This window comes from Rhinoderma darwinii, chromosome 3, assembly GCF_050947455.1.
Source record: "Rhinoderma darwinii isolate aRhiDar2 chromosome 3, aRhiDar2.hap1, whole genome shotgun sequence".
In the NCBI taxonomy this organism is placed as follows: domain Eukaryota; kingdom Metazoa; phylum Chordata; class Amphibia; order Anura; family Rhinodermatidae; genus Rhinoderma; species Rhinoderma darwinii.
Window position 1 is genome coordinate 58,995,057 of NC_134689.1, and position 22,239 is coordinate 59,017,295.

A 22,239-nucleotide genomic window follows, 5' to 3' on the forward strand; every position below is an offset into this window, starting at 1 on the left:
AGCGCTGTGTGCAGTATATACAAGGGGGGAGCGGTAAGTGGCCCTATATACAAGGGGGAGCGCTAAGTGGCCCTATATGCAAGGGGGAGCGCTATGTGGCCCTATATGCAAGGTGGAGCGCTGTGTGACACGATATACAAGGGTCGAGCGCTGAGTGACACTATGTACAAAGGGGTAGGGCTGTGTGGCGCTCTCTACAAGGTGGCTGTATGGCAATATCTATAGGGGCTGTGTGTAACGCTCTCAGTGTATGGTATTATTATATTCAGGCGCGAAGTGTTTGGTGCGATTATATTTAGGGGCACAGTATATGACACCATGATAATTTTATTTTTGTTTATACGTGTGGAAATGTTGGAAAAGTTAGGAGCCGAAGACATCTTAGTGGAAAATTCTGCAGAAATTGGTCATGGCTGGGAGAAGTCGTCATGAGCTCTGGACTGGATGGAGAAGAAAAGAGGAAAAAAACTACTAGAATCTGAGACGTCGTCACCTGTGAGTCACTGGATTTATAGAGAATCTGTCACCACTCCTGACATGTTTATTATAGAAAATCATTGTATTTCACAAAAAGTATTTTTGCAGTCCGGATAGACAATTCCCCTTGTCAGGAGGATGTGTCCCTGCACAGTGTGATACTGTCTGTATGTAGGGACACAGCCCTGTGACAAGTGGAATTGTAACGCCCATTTGTTAATGCTTGCCCAAAAAGGTAGCGTTAAAAATAGTTATGGCGCAGCAGGGCGGCGGTGCGGAAGGGGGCCCAAGTTTGAGTAACAGCCCAGGGCCGATGGTCTACTTAATCCGCCACTGAGGGGGGTCTATATGTGGGGATGTGGGGCACTATCTACAGAAGGGGGTTCTATATGTGGGGATGTGGGGCACTATGTACAGGGGGGTCTATATGTGGGGAACTATATAACGGGGTGGGCTATATGTAGAGCACTATATCTAGGGGAGCTATTTGTAGGGCATTATCCATAGGGGTGGGCTATATGTGGGACACTATATACAGGGGTGGGTTACTTTTGGGGCACTAGCTACAGGGGGGCTATATGAAGGGCACGTTCTACATGGCTTTGCTATATTTGGGACACTGTTTACAGGGGGAGCTATATGTGAGGTACTATCTACAGAGGTGGGCTATATGTGGAGCACTATCTATAGGGAGAGCTATTTGTACTGCACTATCTACAGGGGTGGGCTATATGTGGGACACTATATACAGGGGTGGGTTACCTGTTGTGCACTATCTACATGGGACTATATGTAGGTCACTATCTACAGCGGTGGGCTATATCTGAGGCACTATCTACAGAGGTAGGCTCTATGTGGAGTACTATCTATAGGGGAAGCTATATGTAGGGCAGCATGGTGGCTTAGTGGTTAGCACTATTGCCTTGCAGCTCTGGAGTCCACCTGTGGGCACTATCTACAGAGGGCTGTCTGTGGGGCACTATCTACATGGGCTTTTAAGTAGGGCACTACTTAAAGAGGCTCTATGGGCGTCACTTTCTACAGAGGGCTATGGGGACACAATCTGCAGGGGGCACAGAGTGTGTGTGGGACACAGTGTATGGTACTATTATAGCTAGTGGTGTAGTGTATGGCACTTTATTATATTTAGAGGTATTGAGAATTTTAACTTCGTTTATTGGTGCAGAAATTTTTTAAAAGTGAGAAGCTGAAGACATCTGTGCGGAAAACTACAGAAATGTGTCATGGCTGGGAGAAATCCATCATAGAGGTCTGGACCGGAAGGAGAAGAAAAGAGAAAAAGAACTAGAATCTGAGACGTCACCGGTGTGTCACTTAATGTAAATGTTTATTCTGCCTCTAATCAGTACTGTAGTCACTGTATGATCTGCAGTGAGATGATGGGTGGTATGATTTTGCTTTTGTGAAACAGCATCTCCAAGCATATCCTTACTATTGCTCGTGTCATGTTGGGAGCTGTAGTTTTATGCAGTACAAACCTATACGGCAGGGGTTGCACTAAATTGAGCTGAGGAAAAAATGTACATCAGCACACAAAATACCCAGCTTTCCCAGCTATCCTAACGTGTGTAAGATGGTGAATTAAGATATAACTTTTATTGGGTATAACTAAAAGGATTGCAATTGGGACATACAACATACAAGTTAAAAGTAGCCAAAGTAGACCAGCAAGTATTAGTATGCAGAGAAACGTGATCGTAGTAAGTGGAACAGATGCATCTAAGCACTGATTTAACAGACCAGCGGCAGTCGTACACTATGCCGCTGATAGTAACAGTGTAATTGCTGGCCTAACTATAAATTTTAATTAGCACAGACGCCCCCCCCCCCCCCCCCCCGACATGTTTCTCACACTTAGTGTCCTCAGGGGTATAATGGGGCTAATGACGGCGTGTATGAGTTTACCTTCACAAGATCTCGGAGATGACGTATGTGAAGGTGTGGTTCAGCCCGAACCAATAGAAATGCATAGAAAGTATCACACCTCCAGCTGATATGATGGACGAAGGTACCGTCCAATAGGGGGGCGAGACTCACAACCAATCAAAGTACTCAGATAGTGCATGCGTACAGCACAAAAAACGGCTGTCAGAAGAAATGAAGATCGAAGTGTCTGCGCATGACAGTATACTTAGAAACTGAACAACTAAAAAGGTAAGAACAGAGACATCACTAATGGATGAATGAGGTGCCAATATTGGCAGATAGACTGTTAAAAAAAATACCTGTTTTAATGTGAAAAGGTATCAGAGGCGCATATATGGACACTGGAAAATGCTATCTTGAGATAGAAATTTAAAATCAGCATAGATGTTAATTGCCATATCCTGAAATGTAATTATAAATACAGTACAAAGTACCGTTACATGAAGGCTATATGGTTGAGAGGAAAAGGACTCTTTTGAGGACAAATGTCATCTAAATAAGATGGTCGGCCCATTAACCCCTTCAGGACTGAGCCTGTTTTGGCCTTGTGGATGCAGCCAATTTTTTCAAATCTGACATGTGTCACTTCATGTGGTAATAACTTGGGAATGCTTTTACCTATCCAAGCGATTCTGAGATTGTTTTCTCGTGACATATTGTACTGTATGTTAGTGGAAAAATTTGATCAATAAATTCAGTATTTGTTTGTGAAAATCACCAGACCTTAGAGAAAATTTGCAAAAATTTGCATTTTTCTAAATTTAAATGTATCAGCTTGGTAGTAATACCACACACAATAGTTACTAATTAACATTTCCCATATGTCTACTTTATGTTGGCATAGTTTTTTAAGCATCCTTTTTTTTTCTATGACATTACAACGCTTAGAACTTTAGCAGCAATTTCTCACATTTTCATGAAAATTTCCAAAACCTATTTTTATAGGTACCAGTTCAGTTCTGTAGTGGCATTGAGGGCCTTATATATTAGAAACCCCCATAAGTCAGCAAATTTTAAAAACTGCACCCCTCAAAGTATTCAATACAGCATTTAGAAAGTTTCTTAACCCTTTAGGTGTTTCACAGGAATTAAAGCAAAGTAGAGGGGAAATTTACAATCTTCTTTTTTTGTCGGAAAATCCATTTTAATCCATTTTTTTCTGTTACACAAAAGGTTTTACCAGAGAAACACAACTCAATATTTATTGCCCATATTTTGCAGTTTTTAGAAATATCCCACGTGTGGCCCTAGTGTGCTAATCGACTGAAACACATACCTCCGAAGCAATGGAGCAACTAGTGGATTTTGGGGTCTCCTTTTTATTAGAATATATTTTAGGCACCATGTCAGGTTTGAAGAGGTCTCGTGGGGCCAAAATAGTGGAAACACCGACAAAAAGACACAATTTGGCAAACAACACCCCTCAAGGAATTCATCAAGGGGTATAGTGAGCATTTTACGGAATTAGTCCGTAAAAATTAAAATCTAAATTTTTTTCCAATAAAACTTAAGAAATTATCAATTTTTACAAGGAATAAAAAAGAAAAAGCGCCTCAAGATTTGTAAAGCAATTTCTCCTGATTACGGCAATACACCACATGTGGTCATAAATGGCTGTTTGGACACAGAAGGGAAGGAGCACTATTTGGCTTTTGGAGCTCAAGTTTACTCAATTGGTTTTCGGGTGTCATTTGCAAAGCCCCTGAGGGAACAAAACAGTGGACACCCCCCAGAAGTGAGCATTTTGATCCCATAGATTTTTTGGCTGAATTTAGTGTAATTATGCCGTCAAAACGTCTATAGGTTTTTATTCTTTTTTTTTACGACGTTCACCATGCACTATAAATGATATATCTAATTTATTCTGCTGGTCGATGCGATTACGACAATACCATATGTATATAGGTTTTTTATGTTTTACGGTGTTTGCACGGTTTTAAAAAAATTATTTCGTTTTTGTGTCACCATATTCTAAGAGCCACAACTTTTTTATTTTTCTATCAGGAAAGCTGTGTGAGGGCTTGTTTTTTGCGGAACAAACTGTAGTTTTTATTGGTATAATGTTTGGGTAATATTTATGCAATTTTTTGTGAGCTTAAGTGACTTAAAATAGCGATTCCGGTATAGTTTTTTAGTTATTTTTTTTTATGGCTGTCACCGTGCGGGATAAATTACATTATATTTTTATAGCTCAGGCCGTTATGAACGCGGCAATACCAATTATGCATCGTTTATTAATCTTTTTCATTTTTTCTATTAATAAAGGACTTTATAAGGGAAAAAGGGTGATTTTTTTAAATTTTATTATTTTGACATTTTACTTTTGTACAGTAAATTTTTTTGTAACTTTTTTTTTTTTAGTTCCACCCTGGGACTTGAAGATCCAATTGTTGGATCGTTGCTAGAATACCCTGCAATACTTATGTATTGCAGGGCATTATACCTGTCAGTTACACACTGACAGGAGGCATATATAGTTAGCAGACCGAAAGCCTTTGTTAGGCTTCTGGTTGCCATAGCAATCGCCCCCCCCCCCCCCGCAACACTCGGCCCCCGCAATCGCATAGCTGGGCGCCGATTTTGTTATAACAACTTAAATGCAACGGTCGATATTGACTGCTGCATTTAAGGGGTTAATCGGTTCGGATCACCGCTGTGATCTGACCCGATGTTTTCCCCCATTACTAGGGCTGCTAGTAGCAGGGAGCGCCTGTATGCTCTGTTAGGAGCACACGTAGATTAACGGGCTGCAGGCACAAGGACCAGTACTGCAGCCCGTTAATCTATGTGGGGTGGTCGGGAAGGGGTTAAGGTGAATATAATATCTAATCTCAAATTGAGAAGTACCAGAGAAGGAAAAATCTGTATTTCACAAAATAGGAATCCTCCTCATGTGACAGAATGTCAAATTTAAACTTCTTATATTAGAGAAATAAATATGAGTACAGATACCTAGGACCATAGTAATGAAAATTATAATATAAGAGTAAGAAACATGGCTGTTCCAGAAAAGCATATTCTTGCCAGACGGGAGCCAGTATACTGATGATGACATTGGCAAGGACATATGAGCGAGAGGACCTAATAACAGAGGGTTAGAAAAGTCTAATATAATCCGTTTAAAGGAAAGCAACGAAGGTGAAACCCTCATTAAATCCAGTTGGGGTCAAAGATTTTAATCTATGTATCCATCTTGCTTCTTCCTGTAAAAGTATTTTATCCAGGTTTCCAGCTCTCGGGCCCAATTTGAGTTGAGTGATGCCCCAAAACTGTAGGGAAGTAGTAATACCTTTGTGGAAGGATCGAATATGCTTAGAAAGAGGAGTATCCTCTTTGTTATTGATGGTACTTAAATGCTTCGAAATCCCTCTTCTTAATTGTTGAACAGTCTTCCCAACATATAGTTTTGGGCATTGACATGTAGCAGCATATATTACTCCACTGCTCCTGCAGTTGATGAATTCTCTTATGTCAAAAGATTTGCCATCAAGCGGATTACAAAAACTCTTCATGGTGGGCATGAAGGGGTAGAATAAACATCTCCCGCATGGATGAGAGCCTACTATAGGGGAAGAGAGCCAACTGATTTGTGAGATGGAGGTTGTAGAATAATGGCTGTGTACCAAAAACTCTCTGAGGTTATAACCTCTATGATAGGTTATACGCCCTATGCAAGTCCATTTTGGGGTAACCTCGTGCTAGGAATTTAAGATACAAAGTATCGCATTCCCGTTGAAAGGCATTATCGTCTGAGCAATTCCTTCTAGCTCTAAGGTATTGTCCAATTGGAACGCCCTTTTTGAGAGCAGGTGGATAAAAGCTCTCCCAATGTAAAAAGCTGTTAGTAGCAGTTGAGTTCCAAAATATATTTGTATGGACACTGCCACCAGGATCCAGAGAGATTTTGAGGTCAAGGAAATTTATTTTATTTTCGTGTATTTCCAAGGTGAATTTCATCCTGATATTGTTGGTATTGAGAATATCCATAAAATCAAAGAAAAGGTTCTTGTCACATCCAAAAAAAAAAAAAGATCATCATCAATGTATCTTCCCCAAAAAAGAATATGAGATGTGAAAAAGAGCAAATCATCAGTGAAAACGAAAGTATCTTCCCACCCCCCTAAAAATAAATTAGCATAAGTGGGTGTACAGACGGTGCCCATGGCAGTTCCTTTAAGTTGATTGTAAAATTTACCATCGAAAATAAAAAAATTGTGAGTAAGTAAATATTTTGTAATCCGCTTGATGGCAAATCTTTTGCCAAGGCGACCAGGAGAGAGGACCTTCTATATGGTGCCAGTAGGAAATCAATAAAATCATTGCCCACTGTTAGATGTGTTGGGAGTTTTCATGTCTGTTCTTCTCAAGTTCACAGCATTCTACAAAAACACTGGTTTATCCTACAAGCTGATTCGGATCTTAGAGATGCTATCTCAAACTTTCCCAATATAACCTCTGAGAGTTTTTGGTACACAGCCATTATTCTACACCCTCCATCCGCACATTCGATCCTTCCACAAAGGTATTACTACTTCCCTATAGATTTGGGGCATCACTCAACCCAAATTGGGCCCAAGAGCTGGAAACCTGGATAAAAAAACTTTTACAGGAAGAAGCGAGATAGATACATAGATTAAAATCTTTGACCCCGACTGGACTTAATGAGGGTTTCACCTTCGTTGCTTTCCTTTAAACGGATTATATTAGACTTTTCTAACCCTCTGTTATTAGGTCCTCTCGCTCATATGTCCTTGCCAATGTCATCATCAATATACTGGCTCCCGTCTGGCAAGAATATGCTTTTCTGGAACAGCCATGTTTCTTACTCTTATATTATAATTTTCATTTCTATGGTCCTAGGTATCTTTAGTCATATTTATTTCTCTAATATAAGAGGTTTAAAATTGACATTCTGTCACATCTATCATGAGGAGGATTCCTATTTTGGGAAATATATATTTTTCCTTCTCTGGTACTTCTCAATTTGAGATTTGATATTATATTCACCTTAATGGCCCGACCATCTTATTTAGACAACATTTGTCCTCAAAAGAGTCCTTTTACTCTCAACCATATAGCCTTCATGTAACGGTACTTTGTACTGTATTTATAATTATATTTCAGGATATGGCAATTAACATCTATGCTGCTTTTACATTTCTATCTCAAGATAGCATTTTCCATTGTCCATATATGCGCCTCTGATACCTTTTCACATTAGAACAGGTATTTTTTTAACAGTATATCTGTCAATATTGACACCTCTTTCATCCATTAGTGATGTTTCTGTTCTTACCTTTCTGGCTGTTCATTTTCTAAGTACACTGTCATGCGCAGACACTTCAATCTTCATTTCTTCTGATAGCTGTTTTTTGTGCTGTACGCATGCGCTGTCTGAGTACTTTGATTGGTTGTGAGTCTCACCCTCCTATTGGACGGTACCTTCGTCCATCATATCGGCTGGAGTGCGATACTTTCTAGGCATTTCTATTGGTTCGGGCTGAAGCACACCTTCACATACGTCATCTCTGAGGTCTTAAGAGAAGGAAACCTTAGCCCCATTATACCCCTGAGGACGCTACATGTGTAGCGAAACATGTCGGGGGGGGGGGCTTCTGTGCTAATTTTAATTTATAGTTAGGCCAGCAATTACACTGTTACTATCAGCGGCATAGCGTACAACTGCCGCTGGTCTGTTACATCAGTGCTTAGATGCACCCGCTCCACTTACTATGATCATGTTTCTCTACATACTAATACTTGCTGGTCTACTTTGGCTACTTTTAACTTGTATGTTGTATGTCCCAATTGCAATCCTTTTAGTTATACCCAATAAAAGTCATATCTTAATTCACCTTCTTACACACTTTAAGATAGCTGGGAAAGCTGGGTATTTTGTGTGCTAATGAAAATTTGTTTCTCATTTGAATGTTTACTGCCCGCCAGCTATCAGGGTCATTTCATCGTTTTTGCATATATATATATATATATATATATATATATATATATATATATATATATATATATATATTGAGCTTGGTTCGGGGGCTCTATATATGTACTGATCTCGGTTCTGATGCTGTATTTAAGTACTGAGCATTGGTCTGTTGCTGTATATATGTATGAGCTTTGTTCTGGTGCTGTATATATGTACTGCTTGGTTCTGGGGATGTATATATATGTACTGAGCTTTGTTCTGGTGCTGTATTTATGTACTGATCTTGGCTCTGGGGCTGTATTTATATACTGATCTTTGTTCTGGTATTGTATATTTGTACTGAGCTTGGTTCTGTTGCTGTATATATGTCAGGGCCTGCTTCTAGTGCTGTATTTATGTACTGAGCTTGGTTCTGGATCTGTAATTATATGGGATATATTTATAATAACAAAATTGCAGGGCAGATGGAATTGTTCTCAATTCATTGTATATTTCATGGGAACCTGTCTGGTAGTTTTAACCCCTTGAAGCGCCACCATGCGGTAATACATGACCTGGCAATATTTCCAAATGTATTTTTTTTCAGATACAGCAAAATCATTAAAATACACTTTTAAAACGGCGCACACTATATGCTAATTACTCATTAAAGGGTCATGTGGCGGTGCCGCTATCCTGAAGAGTCACATAGTCCTGCCTCCAAACCCATCTTTCCATGTTTGATTGACATTCCCTTGGCTGATACAACTTTCTCGGATGCGCCATTGCCTTGTGTCACTATACACAAGGGGCTCTGTGTGGCACTATACACCAGGGGGGCTGTGTGGCACTATACACAAGGGGGAGCTGTGTGGCACTATACACAAGGGGGAGCTGTGTGGCACTATACACAAGGGGGAGCTGTGTGGCACTATGCACATGGGGGAGCTGTGTGGCACTATATACAAGGGGCTGTGTCGCAATACTAAGGGGGGCTGCATGGCACTATCTACTAGGGGCTGTGTGGCACTATTTACAAGGGGAGGGCTGTGGCTCTATCTACAGGGGTCGGTGTGCGGTACTATCTACTAAAGTGGGTCTGTACGGCACTATCTACTTAGGGGGGCTGTGTGGCAGTATATACAAGGGAGGGGGCTGTGTGGCTCTATATACAGTGGGAGCTATATAGCGCTATATACAGGGGGGACTTTATGGTGATATCTACAGGGGGGCTGTATGGCACTATCTACAAGGGGGAGGTGGGGGCGATAGCTACAATTTATAGAGCTTATGGTCTCCCAGACAAATTTATATGCCCAAAAGTATATGAGCAAGAACCCCACATCATTTTATGCCCAATCCCACAGGTGGACTCCTGTAGACGCAGCAGAGTTGGGTAAGTTCAGGGGACTCTGAAAAAGTCATCCATTAGGGCTTACTGAAGCACAGACATATTATATCACACCCTGATGTACCGTATGGCCATGTCCAAGATGTGTTATGAGGCAATACTTTGCTTCTTACATTATGCTGATAATGAGCAGTGCCCACCCCGAGATGACCCCAATTTTGACCGTTTGTATAAACGGAGACCATTTCAGTGCCCGGTTTGCCCAAGTATACATCGCCGAGAACTGTATTTCTATTGATAAGACCCTGGTACATTTTAAAGTGAGCCTTCAATTCCGCCAGTAAATGCAGAATAAGAGGGCAAGGTATGGCGTGAAGATGTATAAGCTGTGCGAGAGTGCATCAGGTTATACTCACAAATTTAGGATATATGAAGGGAAGGTCACCAGGATTCAGCCACCAGAATGCCCCCCCCCCCTACTGGGAATTAATGCAGAAATTTTGAGGGATACGGTGCACCCACTGCCGGAGCAGGGTTATCACATCTACCTAGATAATTTTTATATCAGCGTCCCACTCTTCAAGTGCCTCACTTCCAGAATTACTGCGGTATTCGGCACTGCTAGAAATATCGTAGAGGCCTTTCTAATACACTGCTTGTGCAAACACTCAGAAGGGGTGAGAGCAGGGCACATTCTAGCAACAACATATAGTGTGTCAAGTACAAGAATAAGAGAGATGTCCTTGTATTGACAACAATACAAAGCCACACCAGTACCCACGTACCTCTACGTGGTACCAGTACAGAGACCCCCAAACCAGACTGCATGATAGATTACAATAGGTATATGGGAGCGGTGGACTTGTCAGATCAAGTCCTGAAACCCTCTTGTGCCATGCAAAAATCGAGGGTTTGGTATAAGAAGTTGGCCGTGCACATCATACAGATGGCATTGTACAATGCGTACATGCTACGTCGATGTGGAGGCCAGAGGGGAACTTTCCTGGAATTTCAAGAGGTGGTTATCAAGAACCTAATCTTTAGCAACCAGGAAAGGGGGCACACAGTACTTCTGGAAGCAAGGCCACATGCAGCATACCAGGGCAACACTTTCCAGGAGAAGTTCCCCAAACTAGCAAGAAGGGAAAAAGTCAAAAGAGGTGCAAAGTCTGCTATAAGAGGGGGATAAGGAAGGACACAATATATCAATGTGACACATGTCCCAAAAAACCAGGGATCTGTATGAAAGAGTGTTTTAATATTTACTATAGATCCCTTGATTTTTAATTTACCTCAGTTTTACTTACCCTGATGCACTCAGTACAGCTTATCCCCCTCATCCTTCCCTTTTGAGCCCTGCCGTGTACCCAAGAAGCTGATAACAGCCACATGTAGGGTATTACCATACATGGGAGAACCCACATTACAGTTTACGGGGTGTATGTCTCCAGTGACAAATGCTGGGTACAATATATCGGACACTGAAATGGCATATATGTATAGAAAATTGCAAATCTCACTCTGCACCATCAGCTGCGCATTATCTTTTACACAATATCTGTGGGGTCAAATGGCTCACTACACTTCTAGAAGTATGCATTAAGGGGTGTACTTTTTTGAAATTGGGTCACTTCTTGGGGGTTACCACTGTTTTGGTACCTCTGGGGCTCTTCAAATGTGACAAAAACCACTCCAGCAAAAGTTGGACTCCAGAGAACACATAGCACTCCTTCCTTTGAGCCCAAACGGCAGTTTATCACCACAAGTGGGTTATTGCCACAATCAGATCAAAATGGGCCACAAAATGGGGTATTTTGTTCCTTGTGAAAATAAGACATTTTGGGCCAAAACGACATCTTATTGAAAAAAAATTAAAAAGATTTAATTCACAGCTCAATTCAAATAAGTTTTGTGAAAAAACCGTAGGATTAAAATGATCACAAAACCCATAAATGAATTCCTTGAGGGGTGAAGTTTCCAAAATTGGGTCACTTCTGGTGGGTTTTTATTGATTTGATACCGCTGGGGCTCTGCAAATAATGCGACATGGCACCCGAAAACCAATCCAGCAAGATCTGGATTCCTCCCATGGGCCCAAACGACAGTTTATCAACACAAATAGGGTATTTCCGCACTCAGGACAAATTAGGCAACAAAATGGGGTATTTTATTCCTTGTAAATACCCAAAACAACATATTATTGGCAAAAATTTCATTTTTTATATTTCACTCCCAATTCAAATAAGTTCTGTGAAAATACTGTGAGGTCAAAATGGTCACAACACCCATAAATTAATTCCTTGAGGGGTGTAGTTTTCAAAACGGGGTCACTTTTGGGGGATTTTCACTGTTTTGGCACCACAAGACCTCTTCAAACCTGGCATGGTGCCTAAAATATTTTCTAATAAAAAATTAAAAAAAAGAGGCCCCAAAATGCACTAGGTGTTTCTTTGTTTCTGACTCCTGTGTTTTAGTCCACTAGCACACTAGAGCCACATATGGAACATTTCTAAAAACAGCAGAATCTGGGCAATACATATTTAGTTGTGTTTCTCTGGTAAAACCTTCTGTGTTATAGAAAAAAATGGATTCAAATTGAATTTCTGCAAGAAAAATGAAATTGAAAATTTCACCTCCACATTACTTCCTGTGAAATGGATAAAAGGGTTAAGAAACTTTCTTAATGCCGTTTTGAATACTTTGATGGGTCTAGTTTTTAAAATTGGGCATTTTAAGGGGGTTTCTAATACAAAGGCCCCTCAAAGCCACTTCAGAACTGAACTGGTACCTAAAAATAAGGCTATTGAAATTTTCTTGAAAATATGAAAAATTGCTGTTTATGGTCTAAGCTTTGTAACGTCCAAGAAAAATAAAAGAATGTTCAAAAAACAATGCCAATCTAAAGTAGACATATGGGAAATGTTAATTAGTAACTCTTTTGTGTGGTATAACCATCTGCCTTACAAGCAGATACATTTAAATAAAAAAAAATGCAACATTTTTCACAATTTTCTCTACATTTTGCTATTTTTCACAAATAAACACTGAATGTAACAACCAAATCTCAGAATGGCTTGGATAGGTAAAAGCATTCTGATGTTATTACCACATAAAGTGACACGTCAGATTTGAAAAATGGTCTCTGAGCCTTAAGGCCAAAACCAGGCTTCGTCCTTAAGGGGTTAACACTCAACTTGCTAAAGGGTGCGACTTGTTTAGCATTATGATCCAGACGCAGGAAGGAGACTACCGCATTCGGATGTTGTTATGAAAACCTGTTAATGTCTTAGGACCCCAACAGAAGGGGGGTATACTGGTAGAATTTGATTTGTGTCCCAGCATAAATACAAAAGCTGGCCAGTGTTACAACGCTGTATTTAACGATGCATCCTGATGCTAAGCAATGTGGCGTCAGGACCATGTGGCTGGTCCCTGTAGAGAAGAGAAGCAAGGCGAGATAGTAAATAAAGGGGCCTGGTCGGTGTTCTGATTTTGGGGCCTGGTCTGAGGGCTTAGTTATGAGTCTGGTGGCCTGATTTGTGTGTCCAGGGTCTGATATAGGGGTCTAATTTAAGGGTCCATCTAGGGTCTGATTTAGTGGTCTGATCTGGGGTCTGAATTAATTCTGGGGTCTGGTCTGGGGTGTAAATTAATTTAAGGGTCTGGGGTTTGAATATAATAAGGGGTCTGATCTAGGCTCTGAATTAATCCATGAGTTTGGTTTAGAATCTAAATTAATTTAGGTGTCTGGTCAGTCGGTTTAAGTTTATTTTTTTTAGTCTGATCTTGGGTCTGCTAAACGTAGTGGTCTTGTCTAAAATAATATTGGGGTCTGAATTAAATATGGGGTCTGCATGTCTATATGGCAGATATAGAAAGCCATTAGACGACAACTTAACCTGTCCAGCCATGCCTCACTCTCCCAGACAATGTGTGGCAATCCTAGATTTAAATATGGTATAGTCCAGCCTATCATTTCTAGATGGAAAACTGAAGGTCTGAGAAACATAGCAGATATTATTGATGTATCATCAAAGTTTCTCCTTCAACCAGGCATGCTCATTATTTCGTTTTATTCACTTATACTCCTTTACAAGCAAGCGCAGAGCTATGCGACTAGTGTCCTTTCGCTCCCTAGTCCAAATCGATTGGGATAACGGTCTTATTGCTAGTCACTATGCCTTCCTCCGCCCACAGATAAAATATGAAACATCCATTACAGGTATATCGAGATGGGTCACCATCCGGATTTCCCACCCACATGAATTTCATCTTTCCTAGGCAAAATTTTCTTATAGGAAACATTCCAAACCATTGCTTATGGGCATGTCCCCAGATTAAAATATTTTGGAAATGAATACCTGATTTTTTTTTAACCCATACTTCCTGTGTCATAGACCTTACTCCAGCCTGTAACATGAGCATAAAACCATTTGTGCATTTTACAAGCAGTAGTTATATAAGGTAGTTAACATAACATTAAATGCAAAGAAAATAAATTAAAGAGGTCCGTGTGCCTGACTAAAACTGATTGTATAACTGATACTAATGAGACTATATGGTGACATAATGAACAGCCTCCTTTGTGTATATATATATATATATATATATATATATATATATATATATATATATAGTGCCACACAGCCCCTCTTGCAGAAAGGGACACAGAGCCCCCTTGCAGATATTGCCACACTCCCCCCTAGTAAATAGTGCCACACACCCCTCCTTGTAGATAGTGCCACACACCCCACCTGTAGATAGTGCCAAACACACCCCCTGTATATAGTGCCACCCCCCATGTAGCTAAAGCCACACAGCCCCACCTTGTAGATAGTGCCACACACACCCCCTGTAGATAGTGCCACTCACCCTCTTGAAAATAAAGTCACACAGTCCCCCTTGTAGATAGTGCCACACAATCCCCCCTTGTAGATAGTGCCACACAGAGAGAAGAGCAGGGACCACGCATGCATGCCTGGCTGTATAACTGAACAGCCCATACACGGCACGTCACTAGAGACGTGTCGTATACCAGGAAGAAAATTTGAATAATTTGACCACGTAACAGGTTTACAGCTGATAAACACAGCGGGCAGAGAGTGATGTCACCAGTCCTGTGCCCCACGGCAGCATCAGGAAACGGGGACAATTTTGAAACTGTAAGTACATTCCCAAGTTAACAACTTCACGACTGCCATAAGGATATATACGTTCTAACTGCCAATCCCCCATGCAGTTAGCACGAGTATAGATGTTGACAGCCTTGAAGGGGTTTAATGAGTGCAGTGCTGCTTCAGTGTGAGCATCGCTGCACTCTCAAGTCGGTCGGGGCTTTGAGAGCTCCGTAATATTCCCAGGCCCCCACTTTAGATAGTGCCACCCACAACCCCTTGTACGTAGCGCAAAGGCCTCTCTAGATAGCACCACCTAAGCTCCCTCCAGTATCGGAATCCCTGGGCAGCGCTCTGGCCGAGGATTCCCCTCCTAGAGGGAGCCCCTGTTGTCTCTCCATCCCCGCTGTAGATAACGCCACCCCCCTGCAGATAGCAACCCCCCCCGCTGTAGAAAGCATCTTACCCCCACTGTAGATAGTGCCACCTGAATTGACTCTAGGAGCGGAATCACTAGTGTCAGATCGCACTGGCCTGGGATTCCGCTTCTAGAGAGAGCCCCTGACGTCACTGTCCATTTTGACAGTGACGTTAGTTGCTCTCTCTAGGAGTGGAATCCCCGGTGTCAGATCCCTCTGTGCCGGGGATTCCGCTACTGGAGAAGCCCCTGGTGTCACTATCCATATAGAGTGATGTCAGGGGCTACTCCTGGAGTGCAAGCCCCGCTCTGGCAGGGGATTCCGCTTTTAGTTAACCCCTAACGTCACTGTACATATATGGACAGAGACATCAGGGACTTCCTGTAGAAGCGGTATCTTCGGCCAGAGGGATTCCGCTCCTGCAGGGAGCTACAGTGGTGGTATTTACAGGAAGGGGGTGCCATTTACGGGGGGGGGTTGCGCTATCTGCAGGGGGGATGTTGCTAAAGACAGGGGAGATGTTACTATCTACAGGGGTTGGTGCTATGTGCAGGGGGGTGGTGCTATTTACAGGGGTGGCACTATATACAGGGGGTGTGGTGCTATCTACAGGGGGTGCTATATACAGGGGGTGTGGCACTTCATGGGCACTATGGCATTATATTGGCACTACCTACAGGGGACACTGTGGCACTATCTGTATGGGCACTCTGTGTGGCGCTATGTGGGCATTATCTACAGGGAGAACTGTAACACTATGTAGGAACTTTGGCACTATTTACAGTGGGCACTATCCGTTTCAGGGGGTTGGGCCAAAAACCCCTAACGATTAAAATTCATCTATTTTTTTAACGTCCATGAAAAACGGATAGCAAATGGTGGTCAAAAATGGTCAGACGGCTGGGAAATTGATTAAAATTTGGAGACACATTGATACAAAACAGCAATGAAATACTGACAGCTGATCCGTTGTTGACTGCCATTTTTTTCACAGTCGTGTGTATATAGCCCTCTTTTCTCTCCCCTCACATCAATCCAGAGAGAAGAGGAATAATTGTTACACAGCTCCACAGTGTATGGATAGATAGACAGACGGACAGACAGACAGAAAAAAATGACAAAAAGGTTTTGTTTTTTTCACATTTTTTGTGATTTGTCTGCTCATAATAAAAATTTTAAACGCTGAATTAATTAAACTAATCTAGAAAATGAAAGCCTCATAAGTTTTGTAAAAAAAAACAAAGTAAAAATAGTTGTGATATTCAAAGTGGTTCCAAAGATATTATCGTTTAAAGAAGTGCATATCAAAAATGGAAAATTTGACCTTGACACAGAGGCATCAATGACCCTTGGTCATGAAAGGGTTAAAATCACTAACACATAAAAGTTTTAACTTGGAAAACCCCTTTAAAGAGGCTCTGTCACCACATTATAAGTGCCCTATCTCCTATATAAGAAGATCGGCGCTAAAATGTAGGTGACAATAGTTCTTTTTATTTAGAAAAACGATCTATTTGAAACCACTTTATGAGCGATTTTTAAGCATTTTGCTAATGAGTTTCCTAATGCCCAAGTGGGTGTGTTTTACTTTAGACCAAATGGGCATTGTACAGAGGAGTGTATGACGCTGACCAATCAGCGTCATGCACTTCTCTCCATTAATTTACACTGCACTAGCGATATAGTTATATAGCTATGTGCAGCCACATACACAAACACTAACATTACTGCAGTGTCCTGATAATGAATATAGATCATTACCAGCCTTGACGTGATGTTTATTCAGAATCCGGACACTTCTGAATCTTTTCTGTGAGATTCCAGCAAGGCAAGCGTAATCTTGTTTGAAATGACAGGTTACATCGTAATCTCGCGAGATTACGCTTGCCTTGCTGGAATTTCACAGAAAAGATACAGAAGTGTCAGGATTCTGAATAAACATCACGTCCAGGTTGGTAGTGATGTATATTCATTATCAGGACACTGCAGTAATGTTAGTGTTTGTGTATGTAGCTGCACATAACGATATAACTATATCGCTAGTGCAGTGTAAATGAATGGAGAGAAGTGTATGACGCTGATTGGTCAGCGTCATACACTCCTCTGTACAACGCCCTCTTGGTCTAAAGTAAAACACGCCCTCTTGGGCATTAAGAAACTCTTTAGTATAAAGCTAAAAATAGCTCATAAAGTAGTTTAAAATAGATCGTTTTTCAAAATAAAAAGCATTACTGTCACCTGCATTATAGCGCCGATCTTCTTATATAGGAGATAGAGCACTTATAATGTGGTGACAGAGCCTCTTTAAGTCAAACACAAGATGAGCTATAGCTAGCTGAAGATTTGGAACAATGTATTGGGACTGCTATTGTCTCGCTGGTATCAGTAATTATTTATGCTTTCACTAGATGTCGTTCTTTTGCTATTTCTTTTAATGCTTAAGGCGAAAGACAGGATGTGGATTTAAACTCATTAACCTGTCAGTTTAATTTTGCAGTACTAATGTGATTGCTGAAAATGGAAATGTCTCATGGGGCATTATTAAAGTAAAATTGCCACTTTTTTGGGTATAAAAACCGTACCCATACTATAGCCATTTTGAGTTCAGTTACAACTTGTATGGTGTTGTTTCCTCGACCTGTATCATTGATATAATGGACTCCCGGGAAGAGACCGGAAGATCAAAATTTTAGCTACATTTATACTGGGAGGTTTCACGGAAGTTGTGTTTTTCTACCCAGACTCAGCCAGCATGTTTGCCCTCACCCTAACTTTCACATAAATCTAGTAAATGCTCTCAAGAGACTGTGGGCATTAAAATTATCGGGGTGGGGTCCAGCACTTTCTAGTTAAGGTTTTTGCAGAAATTTCTTTCATTAATCTGATTGTGATTGTTTCTGCAGCATTCACATGGATTTTTACAAACCCAACTTATGGGGTGTGTGGGACAGCAACAGGTATTTCTGCAACAAATCTGCCACATGTGATCATACCCTTACATTAACTAAGAGAAAGGTGGTTGTAATAGTAATAATACTTATAATTAACTACGACTATAATATTAACATTAACAATTAGAATATTAATAATAATATTACCTTGCCGTTTCCTTCCATATTACATCTTCATATACTGTGACAAGTTCATTAAGTTGTGTAAAAAGGATACTTTTGTCTTCATCCTCTTCTTCTTGGTCACCTACTTGGAATCTAATCTCAGCCTGTCCTACTGTTGGAGCTGTCCTAGAATGAAATATACTATGACTTGATTCTTGAGACAGAATAATAGAACTCCGACTACTCAGGCCACCAGTTTGTCTATAATTCCCATTTTGAAAAAGCTGCGACTCAATGTCCTGATAGTCAAGAAATGTATCATTTTCTTCTAATTTCATTTTGGAAATCCTGAAACAAAAGTATTGAAGTTAAAAGCAGTATTCACTTTATATACCAAAGCACTGCAGCCTAATGTTTACACTAAACACACAGCTTTGAAACACAACTAGAGACTGAACATGCCTGTCCTAACAACCTAGGACTAGCTGCTAGAAAGGATAACAAAACAATGGCTAATATTTGTTGAAAACGAATACTTGTACTCGATGGAAGAAAAAGTTTGATCATAACAATCAAGCAATGTGTCCATAAATAACGCCTAATCCCCTATGATACAGTCGTTTTTTTAGAAAGTGATTTATAATACTGTAGTTTAAACCTATCTATCCCCAATAACAGATGGAAACTATTACTAATCAATAATAGCATTTATCTGTTCTTTTGAACAACTCTTTAGGGTACAAACCTTCACACAAGCTGATAAAGGTGTAGAGCAAAAAGCCACACTACTTTACCACAGAAATAACTGTGGCAAAAATCTCTACAATTCCGCAACTAAACTATGACAGAGTATGCTGAGGCTTATAAAAAAAAAAACTGTTTTATTTTTTACTGCATTAGTCATTTTAAAACTCAAACATTTCAAAACTGCCAATATTTTATGGCGAAGTGGCAGAAAATGTTGACAAATTAACACATTTTGAGCACCATATGTTGCATACTTCCCTTTTGTCCATCCCTTGGTTGAACTTGATGGACATGTGTCTTTTTTCAATCATACAAACTATGTAACTATGTAACTATATATGTGGTTGCATGCCAAAAAGAGCGCTCATTCAGGTACTCAGACACAAATTAAAGAATGTCAAGTCTCTCAAAAGTGCTGTAAAAAATATTGCTTTATGAGATAGTCAGGACTGCATCTGCCATGAGGCGAGGGGAGACTGCCGCCTCAGGCAGCGCCACCAAGCTAAAAAGGGGGAGCGCCATTTTGTGGCAGGGCAGGGGGGACACATGGGGAGGGCAGGGGAACGTACTTTACCTAGCAGACGTGTGGCACGATAGGTGCACGTCTGCTACTACATTCCTCCTTTCTGACACTGCACCCGCCGCCAGAGAGGAGCATAAAGACGCTGTCTGCACGCTCCTGAAGAAGAGAAGAGAGCGGTTGCTAAGTAATGAGGTGAGGACAGAGGGCTGAGTCGCTGTTGTTAAAGACTATAGCGCCTCCTGCCCCCACTAATTTAAAAGTGATGGGACAACGTTGTGGGGGAGGTGGGGGTATGAGCACTTTGCTGACAGCAGAGGGCTCTGTGGGGGGGGGGGGAATAATCCCTCCATAGAGTCGTCAGTAGCTACCATACTGAAAGGGGGGGGGGCTGAGCATCTTACTGACTGCTAAGAGCTCTATAGGGGGGATAACTCCCCCCACGGAGCCATTAGAGACAGACACAGACCCCCCCATGCAGTATAATTTCCCCCCATAGCACCCTCAGTAGTTATTATATTGCAAGGGGGGGTACCTGACTGCTTTAACTGTAACTAAAGTTTCACACTGACATGTCAGATGTTTTGATTGGTGGGGGTCCAAGAACTGGTATATATGTATCTATGCGGTATCGTTACTGCTGGTATATATGTATTTGTGCGGTATAGTCACTGCTAGTACTCTTTTAATAGAAAAATATAAAACATTACAAACTATAGAGTATTTACAAAACAAACACAACAAAACAAACTTATGTACATTTCTGTACATCACAATTAATTTACCCAGCCTGGCCATTCTTACATACATCCCTATGCATACATTACTATAATCCCATACTCATTCAAACTCACACCTATACCCTCCAACCCCAAGAAAAAATAACTATAACACAATATACTACATACTTATTATAACACACTCCTATAACCTTGTGCCAAACAATGGCCCCCTAAAAAGAACCCCCACATATATAAAATAAAATGAATAATAATCACAATAATAATAATAATAATAACAATAATAACAATAATCCCCTGATGAAGCATTTGCGAAACGCGCATCGGGTTCAGCAGCGGACATCCGGTCTCTGATCTCCCGGCTATTCTCGTACTCTGCAGGTGTATGTATATTGAGATTTAAATGTGATAATCCTGATTGTATTCACTTCTATATATGTTTATATGCCAATCTGTGCAAAAGTTTCATACTTAGTACCTGCTTCAAAATTATTCATGCACTTTAGCATTTTGGGGGATCCTTTTACCGGATTACAATTTGGTTGTCCTGCTGCACTACTGTTCAGATTCCATCCTTTATCCTGCGAGGGTTATACTATTTTATTATGTTTATTTATTATGTCTGTTTGCATTTGTCTAATTGATATTAACAGGTTCCCGACCGCTGGCCGTATTTATACGGCCAGCGGTCAGGGTCTCTGAAGTCCGCCGTATAGACTATTTACGGCGGCACTTCAGAGACTGTGCACGCGCGATCGCGTGCACACAGTTCTATGCCCTGGCTGTTGCTAACAGCCATGGGCACTGGGCAGAATGTCAGGGGCCAATCTTTTGGCCCCTGAACATGTGATCGCTGTGACAACCAATCACAGCGATCACATGCATTTCTGCATATAAAACAGTGTGCACGCGATCGCGTGCACACAGCCCTGTGCCCACGCTGTTACCAACAGCTCTGGGCACTGGGCAGAGTATCAGGGACCAATCTGATGGTCCCTGAACATGTAGTCGCTGTGAAAACCTATCACAGCGACCACATTTGTTTTATTTTGACTTTTCTGGCAGTAAATCTCCTGCCTCTTTTCTTCTCCTCACACATTGTTTCAGTTTGAGGAGAAGAAGAGACTCGAGAGAATTGCTGCCAGAAGATTACAGTGAAAAAAAATACAGTTACACTATAAAACATTCTCTGTATAGATAGATTTCTATCTATCTATACAATCTATCTATCCATCTATCTATCTACCTTTCTTTCTTTTATTCTATTAGAATAGGCAGGTAGGGAGTATATAATTATATATATATCCACATATATATAATATATATAGCAATAGTGGTTTATTTTTTTGTTAGCGGTAGTGTAGATATATATACCAGTTAGTTTGTGTGTTTTATAAAAAAAATAAAACATTTGTTTAGTTAGTGTTAGTGTTAGTTACGTTATGGCGGGGAAGTTGTTTAGCGCCGAGGAGGCATACGCCATGCTGTGGTCTGAGTCGGAGACCGCATCAGAGATGGCGTCCGAGATGGAACCTGTTTTAGGTAGTGACGATGACAGCGTCACTTCAGGTTCATCTTCAGGGGAAGTCCCTGATGCAGTTGAAACTGCAGAACATGAAAGCGCAGGGCCAAGTAGCGCTGTAGCACGGGACAGCCTGGTCCCTCCAGTCCAGGCTCTTGTATGGGCACCTGCCCCATCTTTTGGGCCTAGAATCCACGGATTTACTGCCACTCCTGGCATAACCGTGGACAATACAAATTTTGTCCAAATGGATTACTTCCATTTATTTATAACGGATGACATCCTAAATCAGATTGTCCACGAAACAAATTTATATGGCACACAATATATAATGCAGAAACCTTCATCCACCCATGCCAGAGATTGGACGCCCACCAATTTGCAGGAATTAAAAATAATTTGGGGCTCACCCTAAATATGGGTATTGTC

The 22,239-nt window shown here is 41.0% G+C and overlaps 1 protein-coding gene across 1 annotated transcript in view; it reads right to left on the reverse strand.

The window, feature by feature from the left end:
• Positions 1-18,619, reverse strand: part of SLC4A9 (solute carrier family 4 member 9) — a 369,367-nt gene extending 350,748 nt beyond the window's left edge. Inside the window, exon 1 of the mRNA XM_075856371.1 lies at positions 18,324-18,619. Coding sequence (XP_075712486.1) covers positions 18,324-18,619 — 296 coding nt within the window. The remainder of the gene's footprint in view (positions 1-18,323) is intronic.
• Positions 18,620-22,239: the final 3,620 nt, after the last annotated feature.